The sequence below is a fragment of the Mycteria americana genome, chromosome 1 (assembly GCF_035582795.1).
Source record: "Mycteria americana isolate JAX WOST 10 ecotype Jacksonville Zoo and Gardens chromosome 1, USCA_MyAme_1.0, whole genome shotgun sequence".
Lineage (NCBI taxonomy): Eukaryota > Metazoa > Chordata > Aves > Ciconiiformes > Ciconiidae > Mycteria > Mycteria americana.
In genome coordinates this window covers 16,004,364-16,030,071 of record NC_134365.1, presented here as the reverse complement: position 1 = coordinate 16,030,071, position 25,708 = coordinate 16,004,364, and the positions used below count along the sequence as shown (strand labels likewise).

Sequence of the window (25,708 nt, the reverse complement as noted above, 5' to 3'; positions counted from 1 at the left end):
TAATATTCTATTCAGATTTTAAAATTATAATAATTGCAATTCTAATACTATCGACTATTCAAATTTAAGATATCTGACATCATACAGAGTTATTAATATGGAACTAAACCAATTCCTCTGAGTGGGACTTTGAATATGATTTCTTACTGAGATTACATGGTCTTTTAGTAACTGGATAAAAAATATTTATGTGTATTTTGGGCTAAGCTGCTTATTCATGAATGATAATCAAATGAATAGAACATGTCAATTTATTTCAGATCTATAAAATACAAATCTAAAAATATCATTTTACAGACAACAGTCACCATTTATATTTCAGTATGGTCTTAAGCCTACCTTGCACAGCATAATAATGGAACAGAACAACAAAATATTCTACATTTTAACTTTTTAGATTTCCTTAACTAGAGTCTACCATAAACATCAAAAATAGTTGTGCACAGTAACCAATTAAACATCTATGTTTCAAGCATAGATTGGCTATATCTCATAACTGAGACACCAATTACAGTACATTTATTAAAAATCCTTCAAGAATACACTCAGTAGTAACAGTGGTAGCAGTAGTTAAAATCTTAACAGTTCTGTGAAATGATCAAAGCAAATGATAACAGAATTTCAAAATTCAGTTAATCATTTAGATGTAATGTAAAACCCATGTAACACTACAATGAAAGAAGAAATTACACGGGCACAAGTGCAAAAAAGCAATATTGTAAGCCATCTTCTCTCTTTGGTAAAAATCCATTAGCAGGAAGTATACCATAATAATTCAAGTCAAAGACCAATTCATGCTCTATATTTTTTTCCTTTCCTACCATAGGCAGACTTGATGATTTGCAGGCATCCTACAGTAGAGAAGTTAAAATTCTACTTAACACTGCCCATTTTTTCCTCTTTTAAGTTTAAATACTGAAATTAAGGATAAGGATTTTTTTCTTTCATAAATAGCTTTTCAGTAGTATAGTCTCTTAAGGAATTTAAAAATAAATAGCAAAATATACACAATTTCAAAGATTACATTTAATTCCTTCTAGGTATATCCTGAAAATATATCACCAAAGAATAAATAACTTTGGGTTTCTCAAATATTTGGTAAAAGGTCAATTACTCTTACATAAGGAGTTTTCTCTGAGGAATAAGGAAGTACCATTGCTTTTTCTACACAGCTTTTACTATACAGTTGGAATTTTAGTAACTTTACAGTAAGAATATAATCTGTAATATAAATACGGACGTTGCCCATTAAAAAGTACAGTAAAAAACCTTTCAAAATTAAACCTTCAGAATTTCAGGTTCAAATGTGAGGAACTTCCAGGTAACTATGAAGTTCTCCTGGCAGGACAGTCAAGCTCAGTTGTCTATGTCAGGAGGCTACAATAATAGTAAAGTAATTTCCTCTAGTGGTAAAGCCAAAGCTGTTTTCTACTGACAACATATTAAAAATCCAAAAAGGACAAAGTGTTAAGGAAGGGACAAAAGAGAAGGATGTGGGTGAAGAACACTTGAGTGTAAGCCATCCTGAGAAAGAAGTGAACTGCCTGCAGGGATTTCAATATAACCATAGATTTTAAACAGATTCTTCTGCTTTTGAAGGGCTTGACCCTCATGAACAATTAAGGTAATGTCATAGGGGATTTCTATTTGAATTAGCAGGTTGTCATTTTACTCAAGCTCCTCCTTCATATTTAGCTGAAATTATTACTGAAGAAAACAAGAAAAATGCAGGCACGTCAGCAAAGCAACTAGTTAAAAGAATTCAGCAATGTGAAGTGTCATTAGACATTAAAAAAAAAATCTTAACTGCAGGAAGATCTTCTGGAGGGGCAGAGCAAAAGTCCTTGCCTTTTTAGAAGATCCATTTAAGCTGCCAGCAAAGTAAAGGCAATTTTGACTGCTCATTTATTCAGAATTCATAAATAACATGTAGATTCACTAACCTCCTATTCACACCCACATTTAATTTACATAAAATATTAAGCAGAATGCTTTTCTACTCCTTGTTTGATTCCAAGCACAAGATGTAAAAACCAGTTAAATTGCACAGTCCAGCCTTTATCTCTGCAAACCTCGATCTGATCAAGAAAATGCTTTTTGGCATCTTCTTCGCTCTTCCCTACTGTCAGTGCATCCCGGATATATTCAATATCCTCTTTGCTGGTTAATTGGGGCATTCCAGTCATTAGCATCATGGAGAACAGGATGATCAGCAGGTTTGTGTGATGTCGAAGAGCTAAATAAGCCTTCACGCACACATCCTACAAGAGAGAGGAATTTTTTGTTAATTAATGAGGTGAACTGAGACGGGTGGTGTAGGAATTTCACAGGACTCTCATTAACCAACGCTATTCAATCACTCAAGTACATCAGAGAGAGGAGACCCAACAGAGCCGTTCACCTGAGCAGAAATGTGAAGCGAACTTCTGCATCCATCGCTCGGTATTACTTCATTCATCACCACACCTTGGGGCAACAAGTACTGTTTTGATGTGCAAACTAAAGGCTCTTTTTAATAATATTATATTAATTACTAAAGCAAAAAACCTTAGCTTCACCAAAATTTCAAATTAATTTCCCTGTCATATAATCTCTTTCTGTGGGTGTTAAAAGAGACAGCAAGAATTCATTGTCTTCCTTTCCAATTGGTATGTTCCCATTTAAAGGCCATGGCTGGCAAGTGATACTGAGTAAAGCAGCACCTCCAGGGGACTGGTCTTCATTTTATATATATGTCTGTTAACTTTGCAGAGGTGACGGCTTATTTAATGGAGAAGATTTTTCAGGCTTGGTGTTCTGAGAAATTTTTCCAGCTGACAGCTCTAGTTTTCAGGCACACTGCCTTGCTGTAGGACTTCTATGTTTATGTTCTGTCATACTGGATTCCACAGATTTTTTTTTATAGCTTTTTCACTTCCATATATAAGTAATTTGTGCTTAACAACATAACCTTTAGAAGAATGAAATTTCTGCAGCTTGGAAAAACACGCAATGTTTTTTAAAAGAATATTTAATGCTAAGTGACTAATACATAACCTGAAATGATTATTTCTTATATTAAATTTATTACTCATTTACTTTTAGAAATAACATCTTTAGGAAGACAATGCAATGAAGAAATCAATCATATATTAGAAAGTTAAACTGGGCCTGCAATGGAGTAATGCAAAAAGATGAAAAATATTTCCAAGAAGGTCGTTGCTATTAAACCCAAAGCTGAAGCAATTCTAATTTTTACCCAGTTAAATATTCAATTTAACCTTTCCACAAATGTATATTAATTTATTAAAGAATTCTTAAGAAATCCAAATATTTTCATGTAAAGTTCCACCAAATCTCATCAGCCCTCTAGAACACCATTTATTTTTTACAAGGTGTATGGGTTTTTTCTTCCTTAGAAACAGTAAGAAGTGCAGAAATAATCTTAATTATCACTGTTCACATCAGCAACACCAGGACAACCAACCAGACAGGTTAGGAAGACAGTAAGGAAGGAAGATGATATGTTGATATGTTGTCTGTAGGATTTCTTTTTTCCTATTGCCTGGGCCCTTAAATCTTTCACTCCGTTTCCAAATAAATTCTGTCCTGAAATAAGATCATACTTATGAACTCTAATGTTCGTTTAGCTCTAGCAAAGCAGAAGATAAATTGCAATGGTCAAAGCACAATTTACAACAGAAAACACCACCATCTTACCACAGGGATTAGTTTCTCTCCATGACACCAGGGGAAAAAATAAAAAGTAAAAAAAAGAAATTCTACTTATGTATTATCAACTTCAAACAGGGAAATCTTGTCGCAAGAGTTAGTGTGTGTTTTGTTCCCCTTGAAAGAGATGAAAGCTCTTTAGTTATATCAAAGAAGGTTTTACATTTCTCTATGGATGATGCATCTCACTGCTGCGGGTGTCTGAGACAGAAAAACAATTATGCAGTCAAGAACTGCATCTCAAAGGCAGTCCTTCCAGGAATTCAAAAGATTTAAAAAATCTGTATCTGCCTGTTACAGTTATTTATTCAGACAGGAACTGAATGGAGTTTTGAATTAACATCTTCCAAGAAAACGAATTTCTACACTTCTGAGAGAGGCAGAGAGAACAAAAAATAACACATACGTATGTGTCAAGGATATGTAGATGTTTACCATGGGATTAAGAAGAAAGCTGCTAACTGATCTAAAGCCAGAGGCAAAAGGAGAGGAGCTGAGGAGAAACCAAAATCCTGTTGCCCAATAGACAATACAGAATAATTATTCTGAGAGCTTAAAATTGTCCTAAGTATTAGTATCCTAAAGGTCAGGCATTTTTATAATATAAAGTGACCAAGTTCTGTTATATAGGCCATCCCTTCCCTGTACAGCATACTACAAATAAGTATTTTTCAATGATGAATTGTACACCCTTCTGCTTTCTGTCACCTTTATTTGACAACCAAAATCATGAGATTTTGTAAACAAATGGTACAGAAGAATTTGATTCGTATTGAAAATACAGATCTCTGTGTTATCAAGTCAGTGGAGTAATGAAAAAATAATGAATTAAATAAATTAAATATAATGAATAAAAATGCATTCAAAATTTAATGCAAAAACTACAAAAGACAATTTTAGGCAAACTAATAATAGGTAGATGGACAAAGCCCAAAAGACTACAAAGATCTTAGATGAGGCTCTCTGAAGGGTTTCTACAAGTAAGAAGTGAACAAGTTGCACGTACATAGGAGTAAGAGAATTGCATGTGTTTCAGCCAAAGGCTGGAAAGGAAATGCCACCACATATAACGCTTACAGCAAGAGAAATCTGGACAGTACTAAGGCAGCTGAAAAATTCATAGATGGAACAGAAGAATACTTGTCTTCTCAGCTTAAGTCATGCTTAAATATATTTTTGTGATTAGGACAAAAGACCATCAAATACTGCTTCCTATTAAGTATTTCTGTGATGTCATTAATAACCTCTGGCCTCCAATTTTCATTAAACCATCATAAGGAACACAAACAAAAAGGGAAGCAAAATTTAGATAGGGACGGGGACCAGAATGGAGCCCCCATAATCCAGGGGGAAACGGTTAGTGACCTGCTGCACCACTTAGACACTCACAAGTCTATGGGGCCTGATGAGATCCACCCGAGAGTACTGAAGGAACTGGCAGATGTGCTCACCAAGCCCCTTTCCATCATTTACCAGCAGTCCTGGCTAACTGGGGAGGTCCCTGCTGAATGGAGATTAGCAAATGTGACGCCCATCTTCAAGAAAGGCCGGAAGGAGGACCCAGGGAACTACAGGCCTGTCAGCCTGACCTCGGTACCGGGGAAGCTGATGGAGCAGATCATCCTGAGTGCTATCACATGGCATGTAGAGAATAACCAAGGGATCAAGCCCAGCCAGCATGGGTTCAGGAAAGGAAGGTCCTGCTTGACCAACCTGATCTCCTTCTACGACCAGGTGACTCGCCTAGTGGATGAGGGAAAGGCTGTGGATGTTGTCTATCTGGACTTCAGTAAAGCCTTTGACACGGTTTCCCACAGCATTCTCCTGGAGAAACTGGCTGCTCATGGCTTGGACGGGTGTACTCTTCACTGGGTAAAGAACTGGCTGGATGGCCGGGCCCAGAGAGTGGTGGTGAATGGAGTTTACTCCAGTTGGTGGCCGGTCACAAGCGGTGTTCCCCAGGGCTCTGTGTTGGGGCCAGTCCTGTTTAACATCTTTATCAATGATCTGGACGAAGGGATCGAGTGCACCCTCAGTAAGTTTGCAGATGACACCAAGTTGGGCGGGAGTGTTGATCTGCTTGAGGGGAGGAAGGCTCTGCAGAGGGACCTGGACAGGCTGGATCGATGGACTGGGGCCAATTGTATGGGGTTTAACAAGGCCAAGTGCAAGGTCCTGCACTTGGGCCACAGCAACCCCATGCAACGCTACAGGCCTGGGGAAGAGTGGCTGGAAAGCTGCCCGGTGGAAAAGGACTTGGGGGTGTTGGTCGACAGCCGCCTGAATATGAGCCAGCAGTGTGCCCAGGTGGCCAAGAAAGCCAATGGCATCCTGGCTTGTATCAAAAATAGCGTGGCCAGCAGGACTAGGGAAGTGATCGTGCCCCTGTACTCGGCACTGGTGAGGCCGCACCTCGAATCCTGTGTTCAGTTTTGGGCCCCCCACTACAAGAGGGACATTGAGGTGCTGGAGCGTGTCCAGAGAAGGGCAACAAAGCTGGTGAAGGGTCTAGACCAGAAGTCTTATGAGGAGCGGCTGAGGGAACTGGGGCTGTTCAGCCTGGAGAAAAGGAGGCTGAGGGGAGACCTTATTGCTCTCTACAACTACCTGAAAGGAGGTTGTAGAGAGGTGGGGGTCAGTCTCTTCTCCCAGGTAACAAGTGATAGGACAAGAGGAAATGGCCTCAAGTTGCGCCAGGGGAGGTTTAGACTGGATATTAGGAAATTTTACTACACTGAAAGGGTTATCAAGCATTGGAACAGGCTGCCCAGGGAAGTGGTTGAGTTGCCATCCCTGGAGGTATTTAAAGGACGTTTGGATGAGGTGCTTAGGGACATGGTGTAGTGGTGGTCTGGGTAGTGTTAGGTTTATGGTTGGACTTGATGATCTTAAAGGTCTCTTCCAACCTATACGATTCTGTGATTCTGTGATTTAGATTAAGAGCTAATAGGAATGAGCTTTATTGCTAGTTCCAGAAAAGTTGCCAGGCCACTGACAGCTTTAGAAGTTCACTAATAACGAATGATACTCTGCTGCAGTGAACTTCGGTCAAAATTATTTGTCTAATTAACCTCCTCTGACACCTGCAATATGAGCTATAGCTAACAGTTTGTATGGACTGTATCCAATAGGTGACGGAGAAATACAATTTTTTTAAAAGTAGATATTTTAAAATATTAAAACCACCAAAGCCTGTGAAAAACAAAGGTTTCCTCTAAAGTACAACCTATTTTAATGTAATTGAAGTACAAACTAATGAGAGATGCTCTTAAAAATTAATGAAGGATAAATGCTGAGACTTTTCCATTAATACATGAATGAGTCAGCAGGCACACTGGATGAATCCCTCAATATTAGGAAACATGATGAAACCAGCCAGTTGAAAAGCGAAGCTATAATTTTGTTTATTTTTGTACTCTGACCACATAATTAAAACATATATTTTTTACAGCAAAGTATGTGATGCAGATCTTGCTCTGTGTTACTATTTTTCTTGTATGGAAGTATTTTAACTTTCTTTTTATTAGTCTTTGAGACAGAAAAGCCTTTTAATCTACTACCAGAATAGCAGTTTATAAACAGTATCTAACGCAGCAGAACTGTACATGAACTTACTTTTTTTTGGTCAGTATTATTGTTGCCTGTGCCTAAATCAGCCCACTTAAAATTACCAGGTCACATATCACGTCACAGTTCACAAAGGTAAAGCACATTAATCACCTTTCATCTGGTTAGTGACACTAGCGGAAATGACACTGGCACTATCATGGCATTCCTAAACTGTCTGCACTAGTGGGATGGTAGCAGTATTTAGAAATTTGTGCCAGAGTAACAAAATGTGTATTCAGTCAAGCCCAGGACTGTACGATGAAGGCACGGCTTACTGAAGAGAGGCTAAGACCAAAATCACCTCCTATTGCTTTTGGTATTTGGGCTGCTGTATTAAAGGTCAGATATTCTTTAAAAAGCTGATGATCCATATATACAAACGCAACATTACCTCACTGCAGACACTAACAGGTTGCTAGTCTTCCAATTCTCCACTAGCACACTTTCGCATTTTCAACTATTTTCTGCTTCCAGAACAGAGGTCTTCCATGAAATGACATACCCTAGAGTGGTGTTTCAGCCCCACGCTTGCACATGGTTTACAGCTGCAGCAACAGCATCTTTCCTGTGCACAGCACAGCTCACAGCCTTCTCTGAGAGCACGGGCTCAGCATTCTCCTCGCATAGCAAAACCCACCCTGCTTTTAAATCTTTTGAGCTACAAGCCCCTGTCGAAACACCTGCACTGTGATAAAGGTAGTCCTTGTGCAAAACAAAGACTCAAAAAATTGCACCTGGTTCTTCAGTTATTTTCAGAAGTCTAGGCTCAAGGATGACAATTGCCTCGTTATTTGCTGTGCAATCATGTATAGGTTCAAAGGGATACATTCACTATCCAACAATAAGAACCTTAATTAGGTACTCAGGTTAGAAAACCAGACTCCTTACCAGGACAGAGACTGGTTCATCCACAGGGAATCCAGAACATCTAAGTTAGGCTTTTGCTTTGATTCACACTCTGGAGGAGACTTTTTCTTTTGCTATTATAGGGAACCTGCTTTCTAAATCAGGCACTTATTTAAAGTCCCTAAAGATGAGCACAGGAATAACACCCCAGCTATCCATTTACTTCTGCTCAGCCACGCTCTCAGACATTTCATTAAACATACTAAACTGCATTTTGCTTTGCTCCCTCCTTGCCCAGGTCCTACACAAGCTTGAAAAAACACAGCTGTTTTGGACAGGCTCAATTTCAAATAGAAGCTGCAATAGAATAGATTTTTAATACCGTTCTTTTCTTTCAGAGCGTTAAGTCCATCCACTTCACAAAAACAGAATCTGACACAGCTTAGGGTTGCTCCAGATTTCTATTCAGATGCAGTAGTCCGAGCCCCAGAACATGAGGGCAGAATCAGGAGGGAATAACACCGGCAAAGCCAGCTGAGGAATGCCTCGCACCTGCTCGTACTACACACAAGGCTCTGCTTAGTGCTATCAGTCTCCCCTAATTGCACAAATACTGAAGCCCTCTACAAAGTATTTTCAATCAAGACAAGAAACAAAGAAAGGACTGCCTATCTGGTCTGCTGCTAACTGAAGCTTTTCAATGTGGCTTTGTGGATATTTGAATTCTAGTTCCCATAATCCTACAGATAATTTTTTCTCTTAGTTGGGCCTAAAATATCCCGGAATTGTATTATGATTCAGTAAATGTTATTAACATAATACCCAGGAGCCTAGACCTTTGAAAACTAAGGCACTAATGTTCATTTCAGAGGGTAAAAAACATTGCTTAATTGATTTGCAGCTAGATATTCACACTTTACCTGAAATTTATGGAAATGGAGACTTGTCTTCTTTCCAGAAGTCCCCATGACAAACAGAAAATCCGGAGTCAGCACAAAAGGAACTCTTTCCTTATTAATTCCAAGGAAGCTTTTATAATTCCCAAGAATATGTCCAAAATCAATATGGAAAAGGTTACCTTCATAAAGAGAAAAAGAAGTCACAGTTAGGCTCAAATACAATAAACTGCCAAGAACACTTACTTGGATTCACAATAATTCCAAACCCTCTTTTTTGGGGTATATATGATCACTCTTTAGTTCAGTAGAAAAGACTATTTTCTCTCTTTTTTTTTTTTTTTTGAAATATATAATTCTGTCCTCTTGGCAAAGTTACTTTTTATTTATCTTTGGCAGTTGTTAAAACCTGGCAGAACTGCTGTATTTTCTAAACATGCACTCACAGCTTTTCAAAAACCAACCAAGGAAAGCTTGTGCTGAGATCCATAACAATCAGCTCCCAGCACATCACTACATGGAAAAGGCTTGTGGATTATGTTTCAAATACCCATGGGATTCTGGTGCTATCCAGCCCCTTGGCTAATGTCATTCATTAGAACATGCTTCTTCCTCACAGACCTGCATTACCAATTTCTAAACCACCCTGTACTGTGCAGAATAAGTTTGCATTGTCACCCTTTGGATAACTTTGAGATTGTAGTAGGGTGTCAGTTCCCAGGAAAGCGATGAAAAACTCCCCTTTTAAGGATCACTACACCTACGGGACTGGAGTGTGCTGCTGCTCTTCAGATTACTTTATTACTTTCACTGGCAGACAACATGTAAGGATAAAAGAGTATGGTTACTTAAAAACATATATTTGTAATAGTAGTACATGTATAAAAAAAGATAAAACATCAGATGATGTAAGATGATATTTAACAGTGATCCGCAGGTGGAACATCCTTAGATGTTCCAGCATTTCAGCCAGTTTCTGAGTCCTCCCGACCTACCAAATTTCTGCAGACCTCTCAGACTGACATCCTTCTGGCTTCCATTGCTCAAGACAGCTCCCATTAAAGGCTCTAAGGCAAACCTGCTCCTGACCACAACAGAATAACCTTTCTTTCTCTGTCTCCCTTTCTACTGCCCTGTCCCTCTGCAAATGGGCACTAACATTGCACTATATTATATATAATGTTGAAATTAAAGCATTTCTTTGTCTTCTTTTCCTCAAGGACTTCTGGTGTACTTTTTTACTGTAGTCTTCAATTAGCTCATTTCTGCCTTCAGGGTACTTCTTCTCTCTAGCCTTCAACTGGTAAAAATTTAACTATAATATGATTAATATTAAATATACAGCCTTCTAACTAAGCCCAAAAGTATTTTCTGTCTCTTAGCATTATGTAAAGACTAATGATGAAGGAAGAGGATCATGAAACTGGAAGTGAATTTCTTAGACCAAATAGAACTCCTCCATATGTACTGCTCATTCCGGGGCCCTTTCTGGGGCTTCCATAGGTAAGTAAAATTAGGGATGTACCAGTGTGCAGCTACAGAAATAATTCCCCAAGTTTGTAATACAAAAAAAATTGCGTTTCTTTCAGGAGGATTGCAACCGTCCCACAGACTTCAGTAGCAAAACCAATACACTCCATGTACACTTATTTTCTAGGATTTTCTACAGAGGTATATAAAGCAATTATGTTCCTCGGAAGTGAAAATAGTCCAGTAACATCTGGATTCTGACACAGATACAGTTCCACTGAACACTGTCAGAACCACATCCACACTTCAGACAGGTGAACAGCTGTCTGCTTTTTAAAGTTTTTTGGCTTTTAGCTCTTAGATCTCGACACAAAAAAAAATTAGTTTTACATTCCTCATGACTTAGTTTGTAACAAACTTGTCCTTGGAAAAGAATGGAGTTATTAATGATAACTATCTAGAGCCTATACGAAGGCCAAAAGGGATGACAATACATTTCAATGTCATAGGAGGACCTGAACTTGTAAGCAATGCTGACAGAACTGGATTGTGTCTCTTCAATCATTAAGTGCATTATTTCTTAAAATTAAAGATAAATCCAGGGAAGTATAGACAGTCCCCACTTCTATGAAATTCTCAAAAAATAACTCACCTGTTTCTGTAATCATAATGTTGTCATTGTGCCTGTCTCCTATTCCAAGTACAAAGGTTGCCACACAGTATCCAGCACAAGAATAAACAAATCTTTCCACAGCTGCCTGAAACTAAAAATAAATCTTAGAGATGTTAAATGCTTCAATGCTAGAAACTAAACAGTCATTCTCAAAGTCATATGCCTTTCTGTCGACATGTATCTATCAACAGTTAGACAAACTGTCTTATACACCGTTGCACAGCAGAGATTAAGATCACAGCCCTGCATCGCACTCGCTGTACTGTGTGAGCAGGTTCTATCCCTTAGCACAAATAAAATACGCATATAGTTGTCTGCTTTCTGAGAAAAAAAGCTGGCAGAAAGCTCTAGTAGGTCAGTGGACCTACCTAAGCAAAGGAGTTGTGAGTATGCAAACCTGTATTTAAATCCTCTAAAACCACACTGTCTTTCGGTGCTCTTCAATGTCATTTCAATCTGCTCCTCATGTATCACTTCTAAATACCACTGACAAAGGAGTCACTTCTAAAGCATCTTGTTTCTCAGGAGCTCGGCTGCCAGCTGGATGCTAAAGGCTCCTTCACAGACACCCACGGCTGAGTACAGGGAAAATGAATGGATTTTTCAAACTCACGTAAGTAACACAAACACAACCGTATGGGCTCTGTGCTCCTTTTGCCAGAGCAAAAAATTGGATCAAAGAACTTCAGTGACAAGCAAGTCCTAACATTGTAATAGCTTTAGCAGGAAACAAAGCTGACCTAGCTAACGAGAGCTGTGGATTTCCAGGCAGCACAAGCTTATGCAGATGACAACAGCTTATTGTTCATGGAGATGTCTGCCAAAACATCTATGAACATAAATGAAATATTCATGGCAATTGCAAAAAAATTGCCCAAGAATGAACCACAGAATGCAGGAGCCAACTCTGCCAGAGGAAGAGGAGTAGACCTTACTGAACCCACGCAACCACCCAAGAGTCAATATTGTAGTAACTAAAACACCAATTGCTTTAAACTGTTCTGATTATTCTTCTGCTTCCTAACTGTTAATAACCATGGAATTGGAGTGCTTAACCTGGCCCAGCACAGCTTCCAAACAGCGAAGAGACTTATGATAATAGTCGAGTTCATGATACAGAGGGGTTTTTTGACCTAAAATTTTAACACGCATATATTCACCACTGGCTGTAATGTTTCAGCAGTAGAGAAGAGATGGAAGCAGAATAAACTTCCTTCAGATGAAAGCTTTTAAAAATCACTTACCATTAGGGGCGTAGAAGAACTACTTTCTGTGGACCTAACTGGCCAGTTCCTGTAGCCTCAATACTGATTACTGTTATAATAAATAGAATTGGGACTTTTCATAATTCTCAGTTATGCTTTAAAACCTTTTTAGAAACAGGGTCTAAAAACTACTTAGACCTATTCACAGTATTGATGCAACCAGTTGTTTCTGCAGGTATCTACTGTTTAGTTATACATTCCATAGTTTAATAATTTTATTACAAATAATACTTGCACTAACAATTTTAAGAACCCTATGCTTGCAGGAAAATGGAGTTTTAGTTGGTACACTGAACGTAAATCATATCAACCCAGTTAGTTATCTAAAGGAATTAGTGATAAATCAGGTTTAACTTCATTTCTAATCTGTTCAGAGGGTACAGACCAGTAAATTCAACTTTACAACTTAGGATTTTTTTTTCCTCTACAAATTGTAACAGCTCTTCAAGTAAAACCACAACAAACTTGGAATTTAAAAAAATAAAAGAAAAAAAATGGACAGGCTGGATCGATGGGCTGAGGCCAATTGTATGGGGTTCAACAAAGCTAAGTGCCGGGTCCTGCACTTGGGCCACAACAACCCCATGCAATGCTACAGGCTTGGGGAAGAGTGGCTGGAAAGCTGCCCGGTGGAAAAGGACCTGGGGGGGGTGTTGGTCGACAGCCGCCTGAATATGAGCCAGCAGTGTGCCCAGGTGGCCAAGAAGGCCAACAGCATCCTGGCTTGTATCAAAAATAGCGTGGCCAGCAGGACTAGGGAAGTGATCGTGCCCCTGTACTCGGCACTGGTGAGGCCGCACCTCGAATACTGTGTTCAGTTTTGGGACCCTCACTACAAGAGAGACATTGAGGTGCTGGAGCGAGTCCAGAGAAGGGCAACGAAGCTGGTGAAGGGTCTAGAGCACAAGTCTTATGAGGAGCAGCTGAGGGAACTGGGGTTGTTTAGCCTGGAGAAAAGGGGGTTTAGGGGAGACCTTATCGCTCTCTACAACTACCTGAAAGGAGGTTGTAGAGAGGTGGGGGTCGGTCTCTTCTCCCAAGTAACAAGTGATAGGACAAGAGGAAATGGCCTCAGGTTGTGACAGGGAAGGTTTAGATTGGATATCAGGAAAAATGTCTTCACCGAAATGGTTGTCAAGCACTGGAACAGGCTGCCCAGGGAAGTGCTTGAGTCACTATCCCTGGAGGTATTTCAAAGATGCATAGATGTGGTCCTTAGGGACGTGGTTTAGTGGTGGTCTTGGCAGTGCTAGGTTAATGGTTAGACTTGATGATCTTAAAGGTCTTTTCCAAACTAAACAATTCTATGATTCTGTGATTCTAAATTAGTAAGGTGCATTTGAAAATCCTACTTAAAAATTCAAAGAACTCACCTTCTCTTCAATCATGCATCTTTCCTTGAGCCATTGGTTTAGTATTTCATCCTTAAATGCACCAGTGTTGCCAACTGTACTCTGTTGAATTTTGGCAATTGTGGTAGCATCTTTCACAATTTCAATCATTCCTAGTGAAAACAAGGAAGAAGTTAGAAGAAGTTATTAAATTTATATCAAAGCATATTAAAAATATGCAAAATTAAATTTAAAACTATAGTTTTTAAATCAACTGCAGAACATCGTAAGTTGTGAGCAGAAATTTATTTTACAAGCAACAGTGGTTCTTGTTCATTCCCAGCTGAAATCAGCCAGAGCTCATAACTAGCCTGGCATCCTAAACTCCCTTAGAATGTAAAACCTTTTAAAATGGAAAGAATCACATGATAAGTGGGAACCCTCTGCATAAGGATTTTCCCAAGGAGAGGAACTACCTCCTGTCCTGATCCTCTGCAGAAGCCCAGGTACCATTCACATTCCCACCAGCTTCTCTCCAACTTCACCAGTTTGAGGAGCTGAAGAGAAGCTGTAGCGTTGCAGCAGTCTAGGGATGCAAGTGTTGCCAGAGTTGTGGCAGAGGAACAGAGCTGGTCCTCCCGCAGTAAATCCATTTTAAGCTTAAGTGTGCATATGCACAGAAAGGTTCAGAAATACCAGTACACAGTGAGGTATAGCAGTGGGATTGCTGGTGGAAAGCTCTGGCTGTTGGGGTCCAGAGGTCGGTCCCTAAACTGACTAGATCCTTGCAAAGGCAAATCAGCACATCACAGCAATACAGTGCAGAAACATGGACTTGTACTGTTCATACTAACATGGCACGCGATGAAGGGGAAGCTAGAGAGAAAAGCAGAAACAGAGGCTCCAACACAACTCTGCACTGTAGCCAAGATTAGCAAATGCAGTCTGCCCCCATATGGGGCATGCCTGTATGGGGGAAGGTCAGATTTTAGTTGAACTTATTTGGTAACTGGAAATATTATATTTTCTTCCTCTGGTTCAAGTTCAACAGTGTATTCTAGGTAAAAGCCTGGTTTCAGCTCCAGCTCAAAGATAAGCAAGCAAAGAAAAATATCCCTTTCTCCCCAAAGTGATTCAAAGCAGTTTCTGATTCGGTTTCAGTTTGACTCTCTCTCTGAAATGGATGAATTTCTATCTGCTCACAGTACTACCCTTTTGCAATTACTGAATTATGTGCAAATTTTTCAGTAACAGAGTAACAACGCAGTAATCTCTTCCTGACCTTGCCTTCCATGTATGGCTGAATTCGTGGCCGGATACCCCCTGGAGGTATTTCTTCTGTCTTGACAGTGGCCTGGATTTGTTTGTAATAAAACTATTGTGGAAATATGACCTCCAAAACCCACCGCCAACACCACCAAATTAAAAAGCTCTGCATTTTGGTCTGGGCTTGTCAAGCTGTTGTTTTCCTCCTGGGAGTGAGCTCCAGATCACATTCCAGATGTTGAAAAGGCTTCCCCTGCCTGTGCTCACAAATCTCCCTCTACCGGCCAAGAGCTCCTTGATTCCAGGGGCGCAGAGCTGTTGCAGAAGGCATCTTCTGCTTCCCCTTGCATTTAAAACTTCTCTCAGCATAGCTATGTTGATTAGCAGTGTGAAAAGTCCCCAGAGAAAACCCTTTACTGATCATTCTCCACTGCACTGCCAAGAGTGATACAAAACCTACATAGAATGTTGTGCAGCTTATTCTGCCCAAGTAAGTACTTTAAAGGTATCATGGTAAAAAAAGTTATCTACTGGAATAGTACAGCTCTTCTGGCAAATCCTTCTAAATACAGACATGCCTCTCCGTAGGTATGGTTAGTCCTAGAGAAGGCTTCAGTAACCGGGATAGAGGATCTCAGCTGGGCTGTATTCAGCTGGGAGGAAGTGCAGCAGCAAATGCACTATGCTATGTTTCTGAGGATCTGCGGTACTAAAGCAGGTGACTCTCATATTAAGTGCCAGCTTGAACTTCTTAAATTTGGCAGTGATGCAGCATAGTAAGTAGTGATAATTGCCTCGCAGAGTTGGGAACATATGGCCATGTCAAAGGGAGAGAGAATAGGGTATGATCTTTTACCAGTGATACACAGAAGAGAAAGTTCCTCCTACAGAGGTCTATTTGGCAGCAGAGAGGACGGATATTTCCAAAATTGCAAACTGTATTGAATGGAGATGTCTTCAACAGACTGAGAAAGCTCTACGCAGGAGAGGATGCCAGCCCCAGGTGTAAGACACCTGGCTGTTTCCCTGTGCTCAGTGTAGAATGGGGTACTGTCCTTGTGTCAGTATACAGAAACTGCCCCAAGTTCCATGGAAATACTACGAGGGAGGGAAGAAGATGCTTGGAGACCACATATAAATATTGTGAAAGAACATTTGCATGCCACTACTTTTTGGGTTTGTTCCAAACAAGCATCAGCTCTACATCAAAGTGTCCCCCATTGGGTATTACTAATTTAGGCTGCAGGTATTCTCAGCAAACTGAACAGGAGCCTTTATGTGATTAACCATGCCCCTACTGTGGTGCTGAAAGGATGCTAAATTCTTACATCTCCCCCATGCATATAGGAAAATAAAAAATTATTTCCTTGAGATAAAAGAATGGGGAGTCAATTAAGAATTCATGAAAGAATAATGAAGTCTGTAATTTAAATGCTAGGATCACTGGCAGAATTCCTCCATCTTCCTCCATTATTTCAATAGATTACATTGTCTTAAGATGATTTTAAACAAAATTAAATTAAATCCTAAAAATCTCTCTAAAAAATTAGGTTTGTTATAACATACCTAAAGGAGAGGAAAAAAACCAACCCTCCTTACATTTACAGTTAGCTAGTATTTTCATATATAATGTTCCATTTCCTTTATTATTAGAATTCTATCAATACAATTTATTTAATTTTAAAACACTTATATTAGGAGAAAGGAAAATCTTTTGTGTCACACTACCAAGTATTTTATCAGTGAGTCTGGGTTTTCTGCATTGCCAAGATATCTTGAAGTCAAAAGAAAAGATGATAAATTTATGTGGCAATGGATTTTAGAGAGGAAGTACATTACAGATATATATTAAAAAGAGTTCTTAATTTTATTGGGACTCAGTTCATTATTCTTCAATCCATAAAGCAAAATATATTGCTGAAAAAGAAAAGAAGTAAAAAGCTGGAGATCATGGGAGACACATAGCAATATTTATATTATCATTATTTCATCAATCCATGCAGTTACGATAATACTGCCAGCTACACCAATGACAGGAATTAACAAACTTGCTGATTTTTACACATGTTCAAGCTTTAAGTAAATGGCAGAGCGGCACTTGCTAATCTGTCTCACTAATGCACTGTTTATACCAGCCAAAGCTTTTTTTTCAGCACAATAGCTTCATTTGGGCATGGCCAATTTTTCTACACTGAGGAGGCTCTCCTCCAGCCAATCATTCAAGAACTGCTCAGCAAAACTGACTCTACAGTCAATTCTGTGTTATCTGGCTACTAGGAAACTGTGCAATGTGGATGTGCTAGGGTACATAATATAGGCAAATCCAACCACAAAGAGTCAGTTCGGAGCCATCAGGATGTATAAATTATACATCAGTTTGGCATTTCTGGGTGTAATTGGACTCTTCCAGAGCTGATCAGGTTGCTCTACTGTGCTGGTTTTGGCTGGGATAGCCACCATCACACAGTTCACCAGAAGCTTTGTAAGCAACTACTTGATTTCTCCTACCATGAATTCTGGAAAATAGATCATCTGTGCTGCAGGAACTAATGCCCACTGAGAAATACTGCCTGAGCATCCTGTTGAGTAATGCTGTTGCTTCTATGTAGCACAGGGTATGAAGCTTTAGGTCAGGAAAAAACCACAAATGTTTTGCTATTTTAACTCTTTTCCCTATTTTATTCTTATCAACACATTAAAACACATCTTGAATAAGTCACTCACTTTCACTGCTTTTTCATACCAAATACCATTATTAAAGAGAAATTTGCAGCAGGACCCAAACAGTTGGACTTACACAATAATCAGTCAGTTAAGCTAGTGCAGCCGTTGAAGGATACCCATCAGAAGGACAGAAACCATTGCTAAGACGCAACTGAAGGCTGCTCACAGAAAGTGTTATAAACTGCTATTTATCTTAGGACCACAGTGCATACTAGAATAGTTCTCCTATATGCAACTTCTGTAACTATGGTATTTTGAATTTCTAATCACAGTAAGTGTGATCACATACCTATTTTGTTCCCTGTAGAAATACAACCATACGGTAACAAACAGAGGTCCAAGGATTCTGCTTCCCAAATGGATTCCATAATTCGAAGAATCTAGTAAAAACAAACGTATACCCCAAGTTATTTCAAATTATTTGGACATTACTTATTACTCACACAAATAACACTACCCAGACTTCTGAGATGGGGCTAAACTTACTTGTCTATTTTACAGATTAAGAGATAAATACAGAAAGCGTGCAGCCATTCAAGATTATCAGTTACAGAACCAGGGTTTATATTTCCTCATCTGTCCTGTGCCCAGGCAATGTCTACTTTTTTATAAAGTATTAATAAATGTATTATATGATTTCTACATGAGCTGAGGACATACATTAGCAAGTATGTCCATTTTTTCCCATAAAGTGCTAACAAACCAGTTTGTCAGAACAATCACTGAAATATTACTAGAGCAATGCTACCTACTGATTTCTTTTTCATTTGTAACTTCACCCATTGCATAAATAAATGATAAAAATGCTTCATCAGAAAAAAAGGCCATCTTGCACTAAATAAGATTCCTCCTCTAGAACACCAAAATGTGAAGTATTTATGGCACATAGCAGGAGAAACCAGGGTAACAGTATGCACTGGGTCTGGCTAGGATGAAGTTAATTTTCTTCAGAGCAGCTCGTATGGTGCTGTGGTTTAGGCTGGTGACCAAAGCAATGCTGGAACACACTGATGTTCCAGCTATTGCTGAACAGTGTCTGCAGAGGATCAAGGCTGCCTCCGTTTCTCGCTCTGTCCCACTGTGAATAGATCAGGGGTGCACAAGAGGTTGGGAGGGGACACAACCAGGCAGATGACCCAAACCAACCAAAGAAATATTGCATGCTGAATAATGTCATGCTCAGCAATAAAACAGAGAGGAAGGGGGTTAGGTAGGTTAACCATCTTTTGCGCAGGAACTGGCTGGCCATTGGTCTACCCATGGGATGTGGTGAGTGTCTGCCTTTGCATCACTTGTTTTGTTTTCTTTCTCTCTTCTTCCACTTCTCCTTTGCTTATTAAACAATTTTTATCTCAACCCGCAAGTTTTCTTGCTTTTACTCTTCCTTTCCTCTTTCCCCATCCCATCGGGGTTAACCCACAACACAGTAACATAAAAAACTGCAGTACCAGAAAGAAGATCCAGTTTTGATGTCAGCCTTGCCATACACAGTTTAAAAAGCAAAAGACAACCTCATATTTCATATGGACAGTAAAGGTAAGGTATACACACTTCTGAAAAGTAAAACAATTTTAAAATATTTTAAAATATTCATGTTATTTATTTTATACATTTTAGCTATCATACCTGTAAAATAAGCATGTCCTGACGGAGGTCATCTCCATGTTTGAAGATTATGCCTATGGTTTCATTTGATAGAGCTGTTGGATCTGCACATTTAAACTCAAGCCAGAGGGGCTTCTTCTTAGATGCCATTACTTTACATTTTTCTATCTGTGAAAGACACATTTATTGCTAGCTATGGTACTCCAACACAACTAACCTTTTGACACACTACCTATAGAGTAGTTTACCAGCTTCCAATCAGTTATACCACAAGAAACACACTGAAAGCACATGTAAGGAATGGTATTCAATTGCCACATAAAGCCTCACTGAACCTGCACAACTTTTAACACTGTCCTTGATAAAGGAAAAAGCATGCCTTGACTCTCTGAAACTGGATTTAGCTTGTAAATCTGCTTCAGACAGAAAAAAACCCTTTTAAACCAGGAATAAGAGACTCTGACAAAACCGGCAAATACCAGACCCTCACAACAGTACTCTGACACAGGTGCTTTGCAAAACCGGAACATAATCATTGTCCAATGCAATTTACCACATTATCCACACTTGTGACTTCTAGCAACTTCACTTATTCCAGACTGCTTGATTCAATTCATTCAAATTCATGGGGAAAATGGCATAAACATAATCATTCATAAAATAAGAAAATAAATTCCCTATTTATTTTTATTACATTTTTAATCTTGAGAAATTCAGCACTGAAACTACTGAAATCGCAGTATTTCAAATGTTTTCTCAACTAATTATGTCTAATACAACTGGAGTATGTAATACTTTCTATTCTGGAATTCCTGGTTCATTGTTGAACATTACTATGTACAATAAAGCCATTGGAATATTCATGTTTCACAGATTGAGGTTCTGAGCTTGTAGTTTAAAACAAAACAGTTTTTACCATCCTTATTTTTAAAAAGGAAAGAAGTTGTTAAATCTTTGAACTTACTAGAAACACTGATTTTACTTCTAATATTTGGTTTAGACTAGTCAAATTTCAGGGTTTGAAGACTATGGACAAGTAGCTCTTGCTAGAATGAAGATGAAATGAAAGCTTACCAGTACAGTTCGTTATATCAAAAATTTTTGTTCATATAGTTTGGGGGGAAAAAAAAGGCTCTAACCCATCTATTTTTGGACATAGCTACCTTCCCTTGTAAATCTATTGCTTCCTTCATCTAGGAAGGTCCTGGTAGGGCTGCATACTTCCTAAGTGAAAGAAAACTAGAAAATCCAGAAAGATCTTTTATTTTATTTTGAAATCCACTTTTTGTCATGCAGCTGGTGATTTTTGTACACAAAAGACTAAAGAGAGAGAAATACAATCAAGAAAATAATATTTAAGAAGCCACAAATTCTGTATTTCTGAGGAAACAATGTTTGAATTGACTTCTGTACTGACAGTACCTCAGTCATGCCCAACTGGGAGGTGTTTAACTCTCTCAGCTTGAAGATAGACTAGCTTATAGCCTGTCTATCAAGGCACAGGTTTATTTAACAGAAACATGGCCAGATCTAGACAACTAGTATCAGTTACCCAAATGAGTATTCAGCAATTCCTTAGGTTGGATGGTTTGTTTGTCCTTAGCTAAGAGAAAAATCAAGGGATTCTTTTCTTGTAGGCTCCTTGCTGCACATTAAGTGAATCCAAGGATCTTCACTGTGCTTCTTCACCCGAACCTCACATTGCATAGCAGATGCATGAGCCAATTACCTTGCACTACACATCTGCTGATTGATTAATCTTGTTTTTAACTCCAGCTGTCAACATAAGCCAGTGCTGCTAAGTCAACATAAGCCACTGCAATCTCACCACAAAACTGGAGGCAGCAACACAGAAAAACCCAAGTGTTTCTTAATGTATTTTCTAATAAAAGCAACAAAAGCAACATAGAGATATTGAAAAATCAGAAATAGCTAAGGCAGACATTTTTGTTAGTAAGATGAAGGTCTGGACATAGACCTTAATGACAGATATGAATCAGGGTAAGACTGCATAACTGGTTATGACAGGGTAACTGGAGGAACAGAAACTGAATATCCCAAAGCCCCTGAAGTCAGATAAAACAGTTTTATACAGGTATTTAATGTAAAAAAACATCAGTTACCTGGTTAAATCCTGGATTAAACTAATGGAAAAATCATAATTGCCATTTAATGATTAGGATTTTATGGGTTGTTGCATTTTTTTAGTGCATGGTGGCATGTCATTACATTTAGAAAAATGCTAACAGCTATGGGAACAAAAACTTACGGAGTCCATGAAATGTCATCATATTCACAGTGAAATAAGACCTTTAGACATATTAGCAAAAATTTTTACCAAATGACACATACTTGCAAACAGGAGATTTTTTTCAAAAAGGATTTGTAGAAACTCAGAATATACTTACCACTAGGGCTCCTGCTCTTAGCCCAGGATCATATGGAACTCTAAAACTTTCTGGAAGTTTGCTGCTCTGTAGTTTTTCAAGCTTTTGTCTCAGCTGTGCAATAACTGCAGTTACAAGTAAGAAAACACAATGAAATCGAAAGTTGGAAGGCAAAATAGTTATAGGTAATCAAACTTGTTAAGCATCACGATTTAGCTAAAAACCTCCCCATTTAGCTACTTTTTAAATAGCTTTCCTCAAGGACCTCTCAATTCAAGGAACAGAGAAAGACTCTTTAACTTGCACTATTAATGGTCAGGGCTGTTTCAGATACCTCAAGGTAAAGCATTCAAGCACCTCACAAGTCATGTGCCCTCTACACAGTGTTAGAAGCACTGCACAGTGCTTGGTGTTCTTCTGAAGACTCAGGAGATTACATTAAAATGTCACCTTTCATTTAAAAAACAAAGCAAAACACACCACAACACACCAAAAAATATTTTGCCCTTATAACTGCAAAGGAAATGTTGAACTATCTACCTCAAAGGCTCAGAAGCAGGAGGCATTTAAAAGCACCTTGCATTTTCCAGTATTATTTTGACCTACCTCATTGCTCTTGCAGACAGAATTGTGGCTTTTGAATTCTTGGAGTCAATTATACTGTAATCATAAGGACTCCAACTATAGAGATACTGAATTTCCTATCCTCCTAGAACTGGTTTCATAGTACGGCCTTGTTAATCTCACATTCCAGGAAGAAGAAAATTTGCTGTATATTTATACAAACAAGAATTTTAATGTTCATATATAAACTGAATCTTTTCGTTCATAAAACCTCAAGCTTCTGAATCTTCAGCTTAGAACAGCATGCATTATACTACATATGATGCACTTCGTTCATCTCAGGTAACAGGTGTTAGCAGCATAAGCAATACACTGGATATTACCTTTTGTTACGGAAAAGACCTGAACACTGTTCTAAAAGAAATTGCAGCTACACAGCAGAGGCTGCATATACATGTTCAGGTAATTTTGGAGATAAAAATTAAAGAGCAAAAAAATTGTAATGAGAAAGCTAGACATGGACCTGGATACCTAATATACAAAATCATAAAATCATAGAATGGTTTGGGTTGGAAGGGACCTTTAAAGGCCATCTAGTCCAACCCCCCTGCAATGAGCAGGGACATCTTCAACTAGATCAGGTTGCTCAGAGCCCTGTCCAACCTGACCTTGAATGTTTCCAGGGATGGGGCATCTACCACCTCTCTGGGCAGCCTGTTCCAGTGTTTCACTACCCTCATCGTAAAAAATTTCTTCCTTATATCTAGTCTGAATCTACCCTCTTTTAGTTTAAAACCATTACCCCTTGTCCTATTGCTACAGGCCCTACTAAAAAGCCTGTCCCCATCTTTCTTACAAGCTTCCTTTAAGTACTGAAAGGCTGCAATAAGGTCTCCCCAGAGCCTTTTCTCCTCCAGGCTGAACCACCCCAGCTCTCTCAGCCTTTCTTCATAGGAGTGGTGTTCCATCCCTCTGACCATTTTTGTGGCCCTCCTCTAGACCCGATCCAACAGGTCCATGTCTCTCCTGAACGGAGGACTCCAAAGCTGGATGCAATACTCCAGGTGGGGTCTCACGAGAGCAGAGTGGAGGGGCAGAATCACCTCCCTTGGCCTGCTGGCCATGCTTCTTTTGATGCAGCCCAGGATGTGGTTGGCCTTCTGGGCTGCAAGCACACATTGCTGGCTCATGTCCAGAAATGAAGACATTTCAAAAGTTGCTATCAAATTAAGAAAGTCAAGCCAAAAGAATTACCTGAGAACTCACGGAACACAAATGTTACACTTATCCTAAAGGTTTTTAGAAAAGAACTACCTAGCAGTGCCAGGTGACCAATGTGGCATCTCCTCTGGTAAAAAATAAATAAATCTGACAGCAAGATACAGGATCTAATAGGTGGACTTTATAATTAGACACCTTTAAAAAAAAAAACCAACCCAAAACAAACCAAAACAAAAAAAGCCCTAGGCTGTAGTAACTTGGATCATGAAACAGTTTTCTAAAATGTAACTACTGATTTCCTAGAAAAATCTAGCTTTATTTCAGTAAGTCTCCTCATTGTAATGTAATGCAATTTGAAAATTGTATGCCAACCAATTGAAGCTAGTAAAGATTAGGAATTAGGTGATTTCAAAACACAAGTCAAGACGCTCACTAAAACAATTTCAAGTTGATCTGGCTTAAGAACAAAGTGCTATGCATTTTCAGAGAAGAAACAGCTACATAGACACATTCTTGGGAAACAAATCATCTAATAGAGTGGTGATGAAAGCAGATAATCCTATGCAAGCTGTAATATTATGATCTTAAGAATTTATTTATTTATTATTACTCGCTATGTTCAAATGTAAGCAAAGAGATTACATGAAAAGTGTAAGAAACAGTTTGACAGCATGATTGCTACTGGACTAGTATGGACCTAACAGGAAGGAATTTACTCTTTAAAAAAATCCACAAATACTGAAGGAAGAAAAATATATACAAGAATTAGATGAGGCTGCATGACAGAATGAAATGAAACAGTCCGAAACATTCAAACTGAAAACATAAACAACTATGAACATTAGAAATGATGGGGCAAAAAAGAAGCAATAAACTAAAGAAGAAATTTTAGGATATACATTTTTTAAAATGTAAGAAGTAAAGGGTGCCTGTAGGAAAAATCATATCCTCAATAATCTGAGAATAAATTAAATTAGATATAGCATTAGTAGGACACTCCACAGTTTCAGGAAGCCTTATTCAGTAAAAATGTCAATTATATAAGTCATCTTTCAATGTTCTGCTGTACATTACATACAGAGATTCTTTAACTTCAAAACCTGGTGGGTGTTAATGCAATTGCTTTTCTTCTTTGCCCACATATCCTTCAAAGATAATACATTATGGAAACCACTGCTGTTACAGACACGTACATCTGCAAGGCTGTAAAGTTTCTTTCCAAAACATAGGATTCTGACCAAATATATTTAGGTTGTAGAGCATTTTAACATAAATTTAGGAAGTTGTTTAGAAAGAGTATTTTATATGGGGGTTCAGTAAGTCCCCTAACTCACACTATGTGGTAATGTAACTGATACTACATTATATATTGAAGAATAAATGCATATTTCCTTCAGATTTTTTCTGAAACATCACCACAGCCATTTCTGCATAACCAGAGTGGAATGGCTTTCTGAACCAAGGACTTCCTGGCCTGGAACATACCAGGCTGAACATGCAGGAAGAGCTGGCCTCTCTACAGCTTTTAGAATTTGGATATTGTCGTGTGTCTTCTTGCACTTACTCCCAACACCAAGCAACTAACAGAAATTATGACAAACAAGCTTTTAAGGAAGTCAGGGTGGTGGAGGGGGGAAAGGCAGGCAAAACCCAGAGGTAAACAGGCATTGCATAACCCTACTGTGGCTTCCAAAGCAGTGCTTACAGGAACTAGAAATAACAATACCACATCTGTGTCTCACAGGACTCTTATTCAGCACATCACAAAGCCCCAAAGATGTGCTCTGTATATTCACTGCTGATCCACCAGCTACTTTCATGGCCTAGCAGAGGCTGTACTGGACTCCTCCCCGGTCTTCTTGCCAAGAGTCTTTTAGTGACTGGTTAGGGTAAGGCTGTGTTTCTTGGCAAATGTCACTTTTTCTGTTTATTTCCAGTTAATATTTGTGTCCTGGGTTGTTTCTTTCTTCAGTGCTGGAATTCAGCTAAGGGTTATGTGCAAGAACTTAGCTGTTTCCCAGTTGCATGGCATGAGGTTCAAGAAGATAAGCCAAAGCATGGGAGTGTACTGGGTGTCTATAACATTGACATTCTTCACCTTTTGGGGTGGAACAAGCAAACAAATGTATTATTGGTTCAA

General features: G+C 38.8%; 1 protein-coding gene across 7 annotated transcripts in view; it reads right to left on the bottom strand.

The window, feature by feature from the left end:
* Positions 1-233: 233 nt before the first annotated feature.
* PIK3CG (phosphatidylinositol-4,5-bisphosphate 3-kinase catalytic subunit gamma) overlaps positions 234-25,708 on the bottom strand; it is a 39,137-nt gene continuing 13,662 nt past the window's right edge. For all 7 annotated transcript variants that reach the window (XM_075491891.1, XM_075491878.1, XM_075491897.1 and 4 more), the window contains 7 exons: positions 21,805-21,908; positions 19,418-19,564; positions 18,081-18,171; positions 13,844-13,974; positions 11,185-11,296; positions 9,087-9,244; positions 234-2,261 (listed from right to left, as the gene is read on the bottom strand). In XM_075491891.1, the coding sequence (XP_075348006.1) occupies positions 1,980-2,261; positions 9,087-9,244; positions 11,185-11,296; positions 13,844-13,974; positions 18,081-18,171; positions 19,418-19,564; positions 21,805-21,908 (1,025 nt within the window). In that variant the 3' untranslated portion in view covers positions 234-1,979. The remainder of the gene's footprint in view (positions 2,262-9,086; positions 9,245-11,184; positions 11,297-13,843; positions 13,975-18,080; positions 18,172-19,417; positions 19,565-21,804; positions 21,909-25,708) is intronic.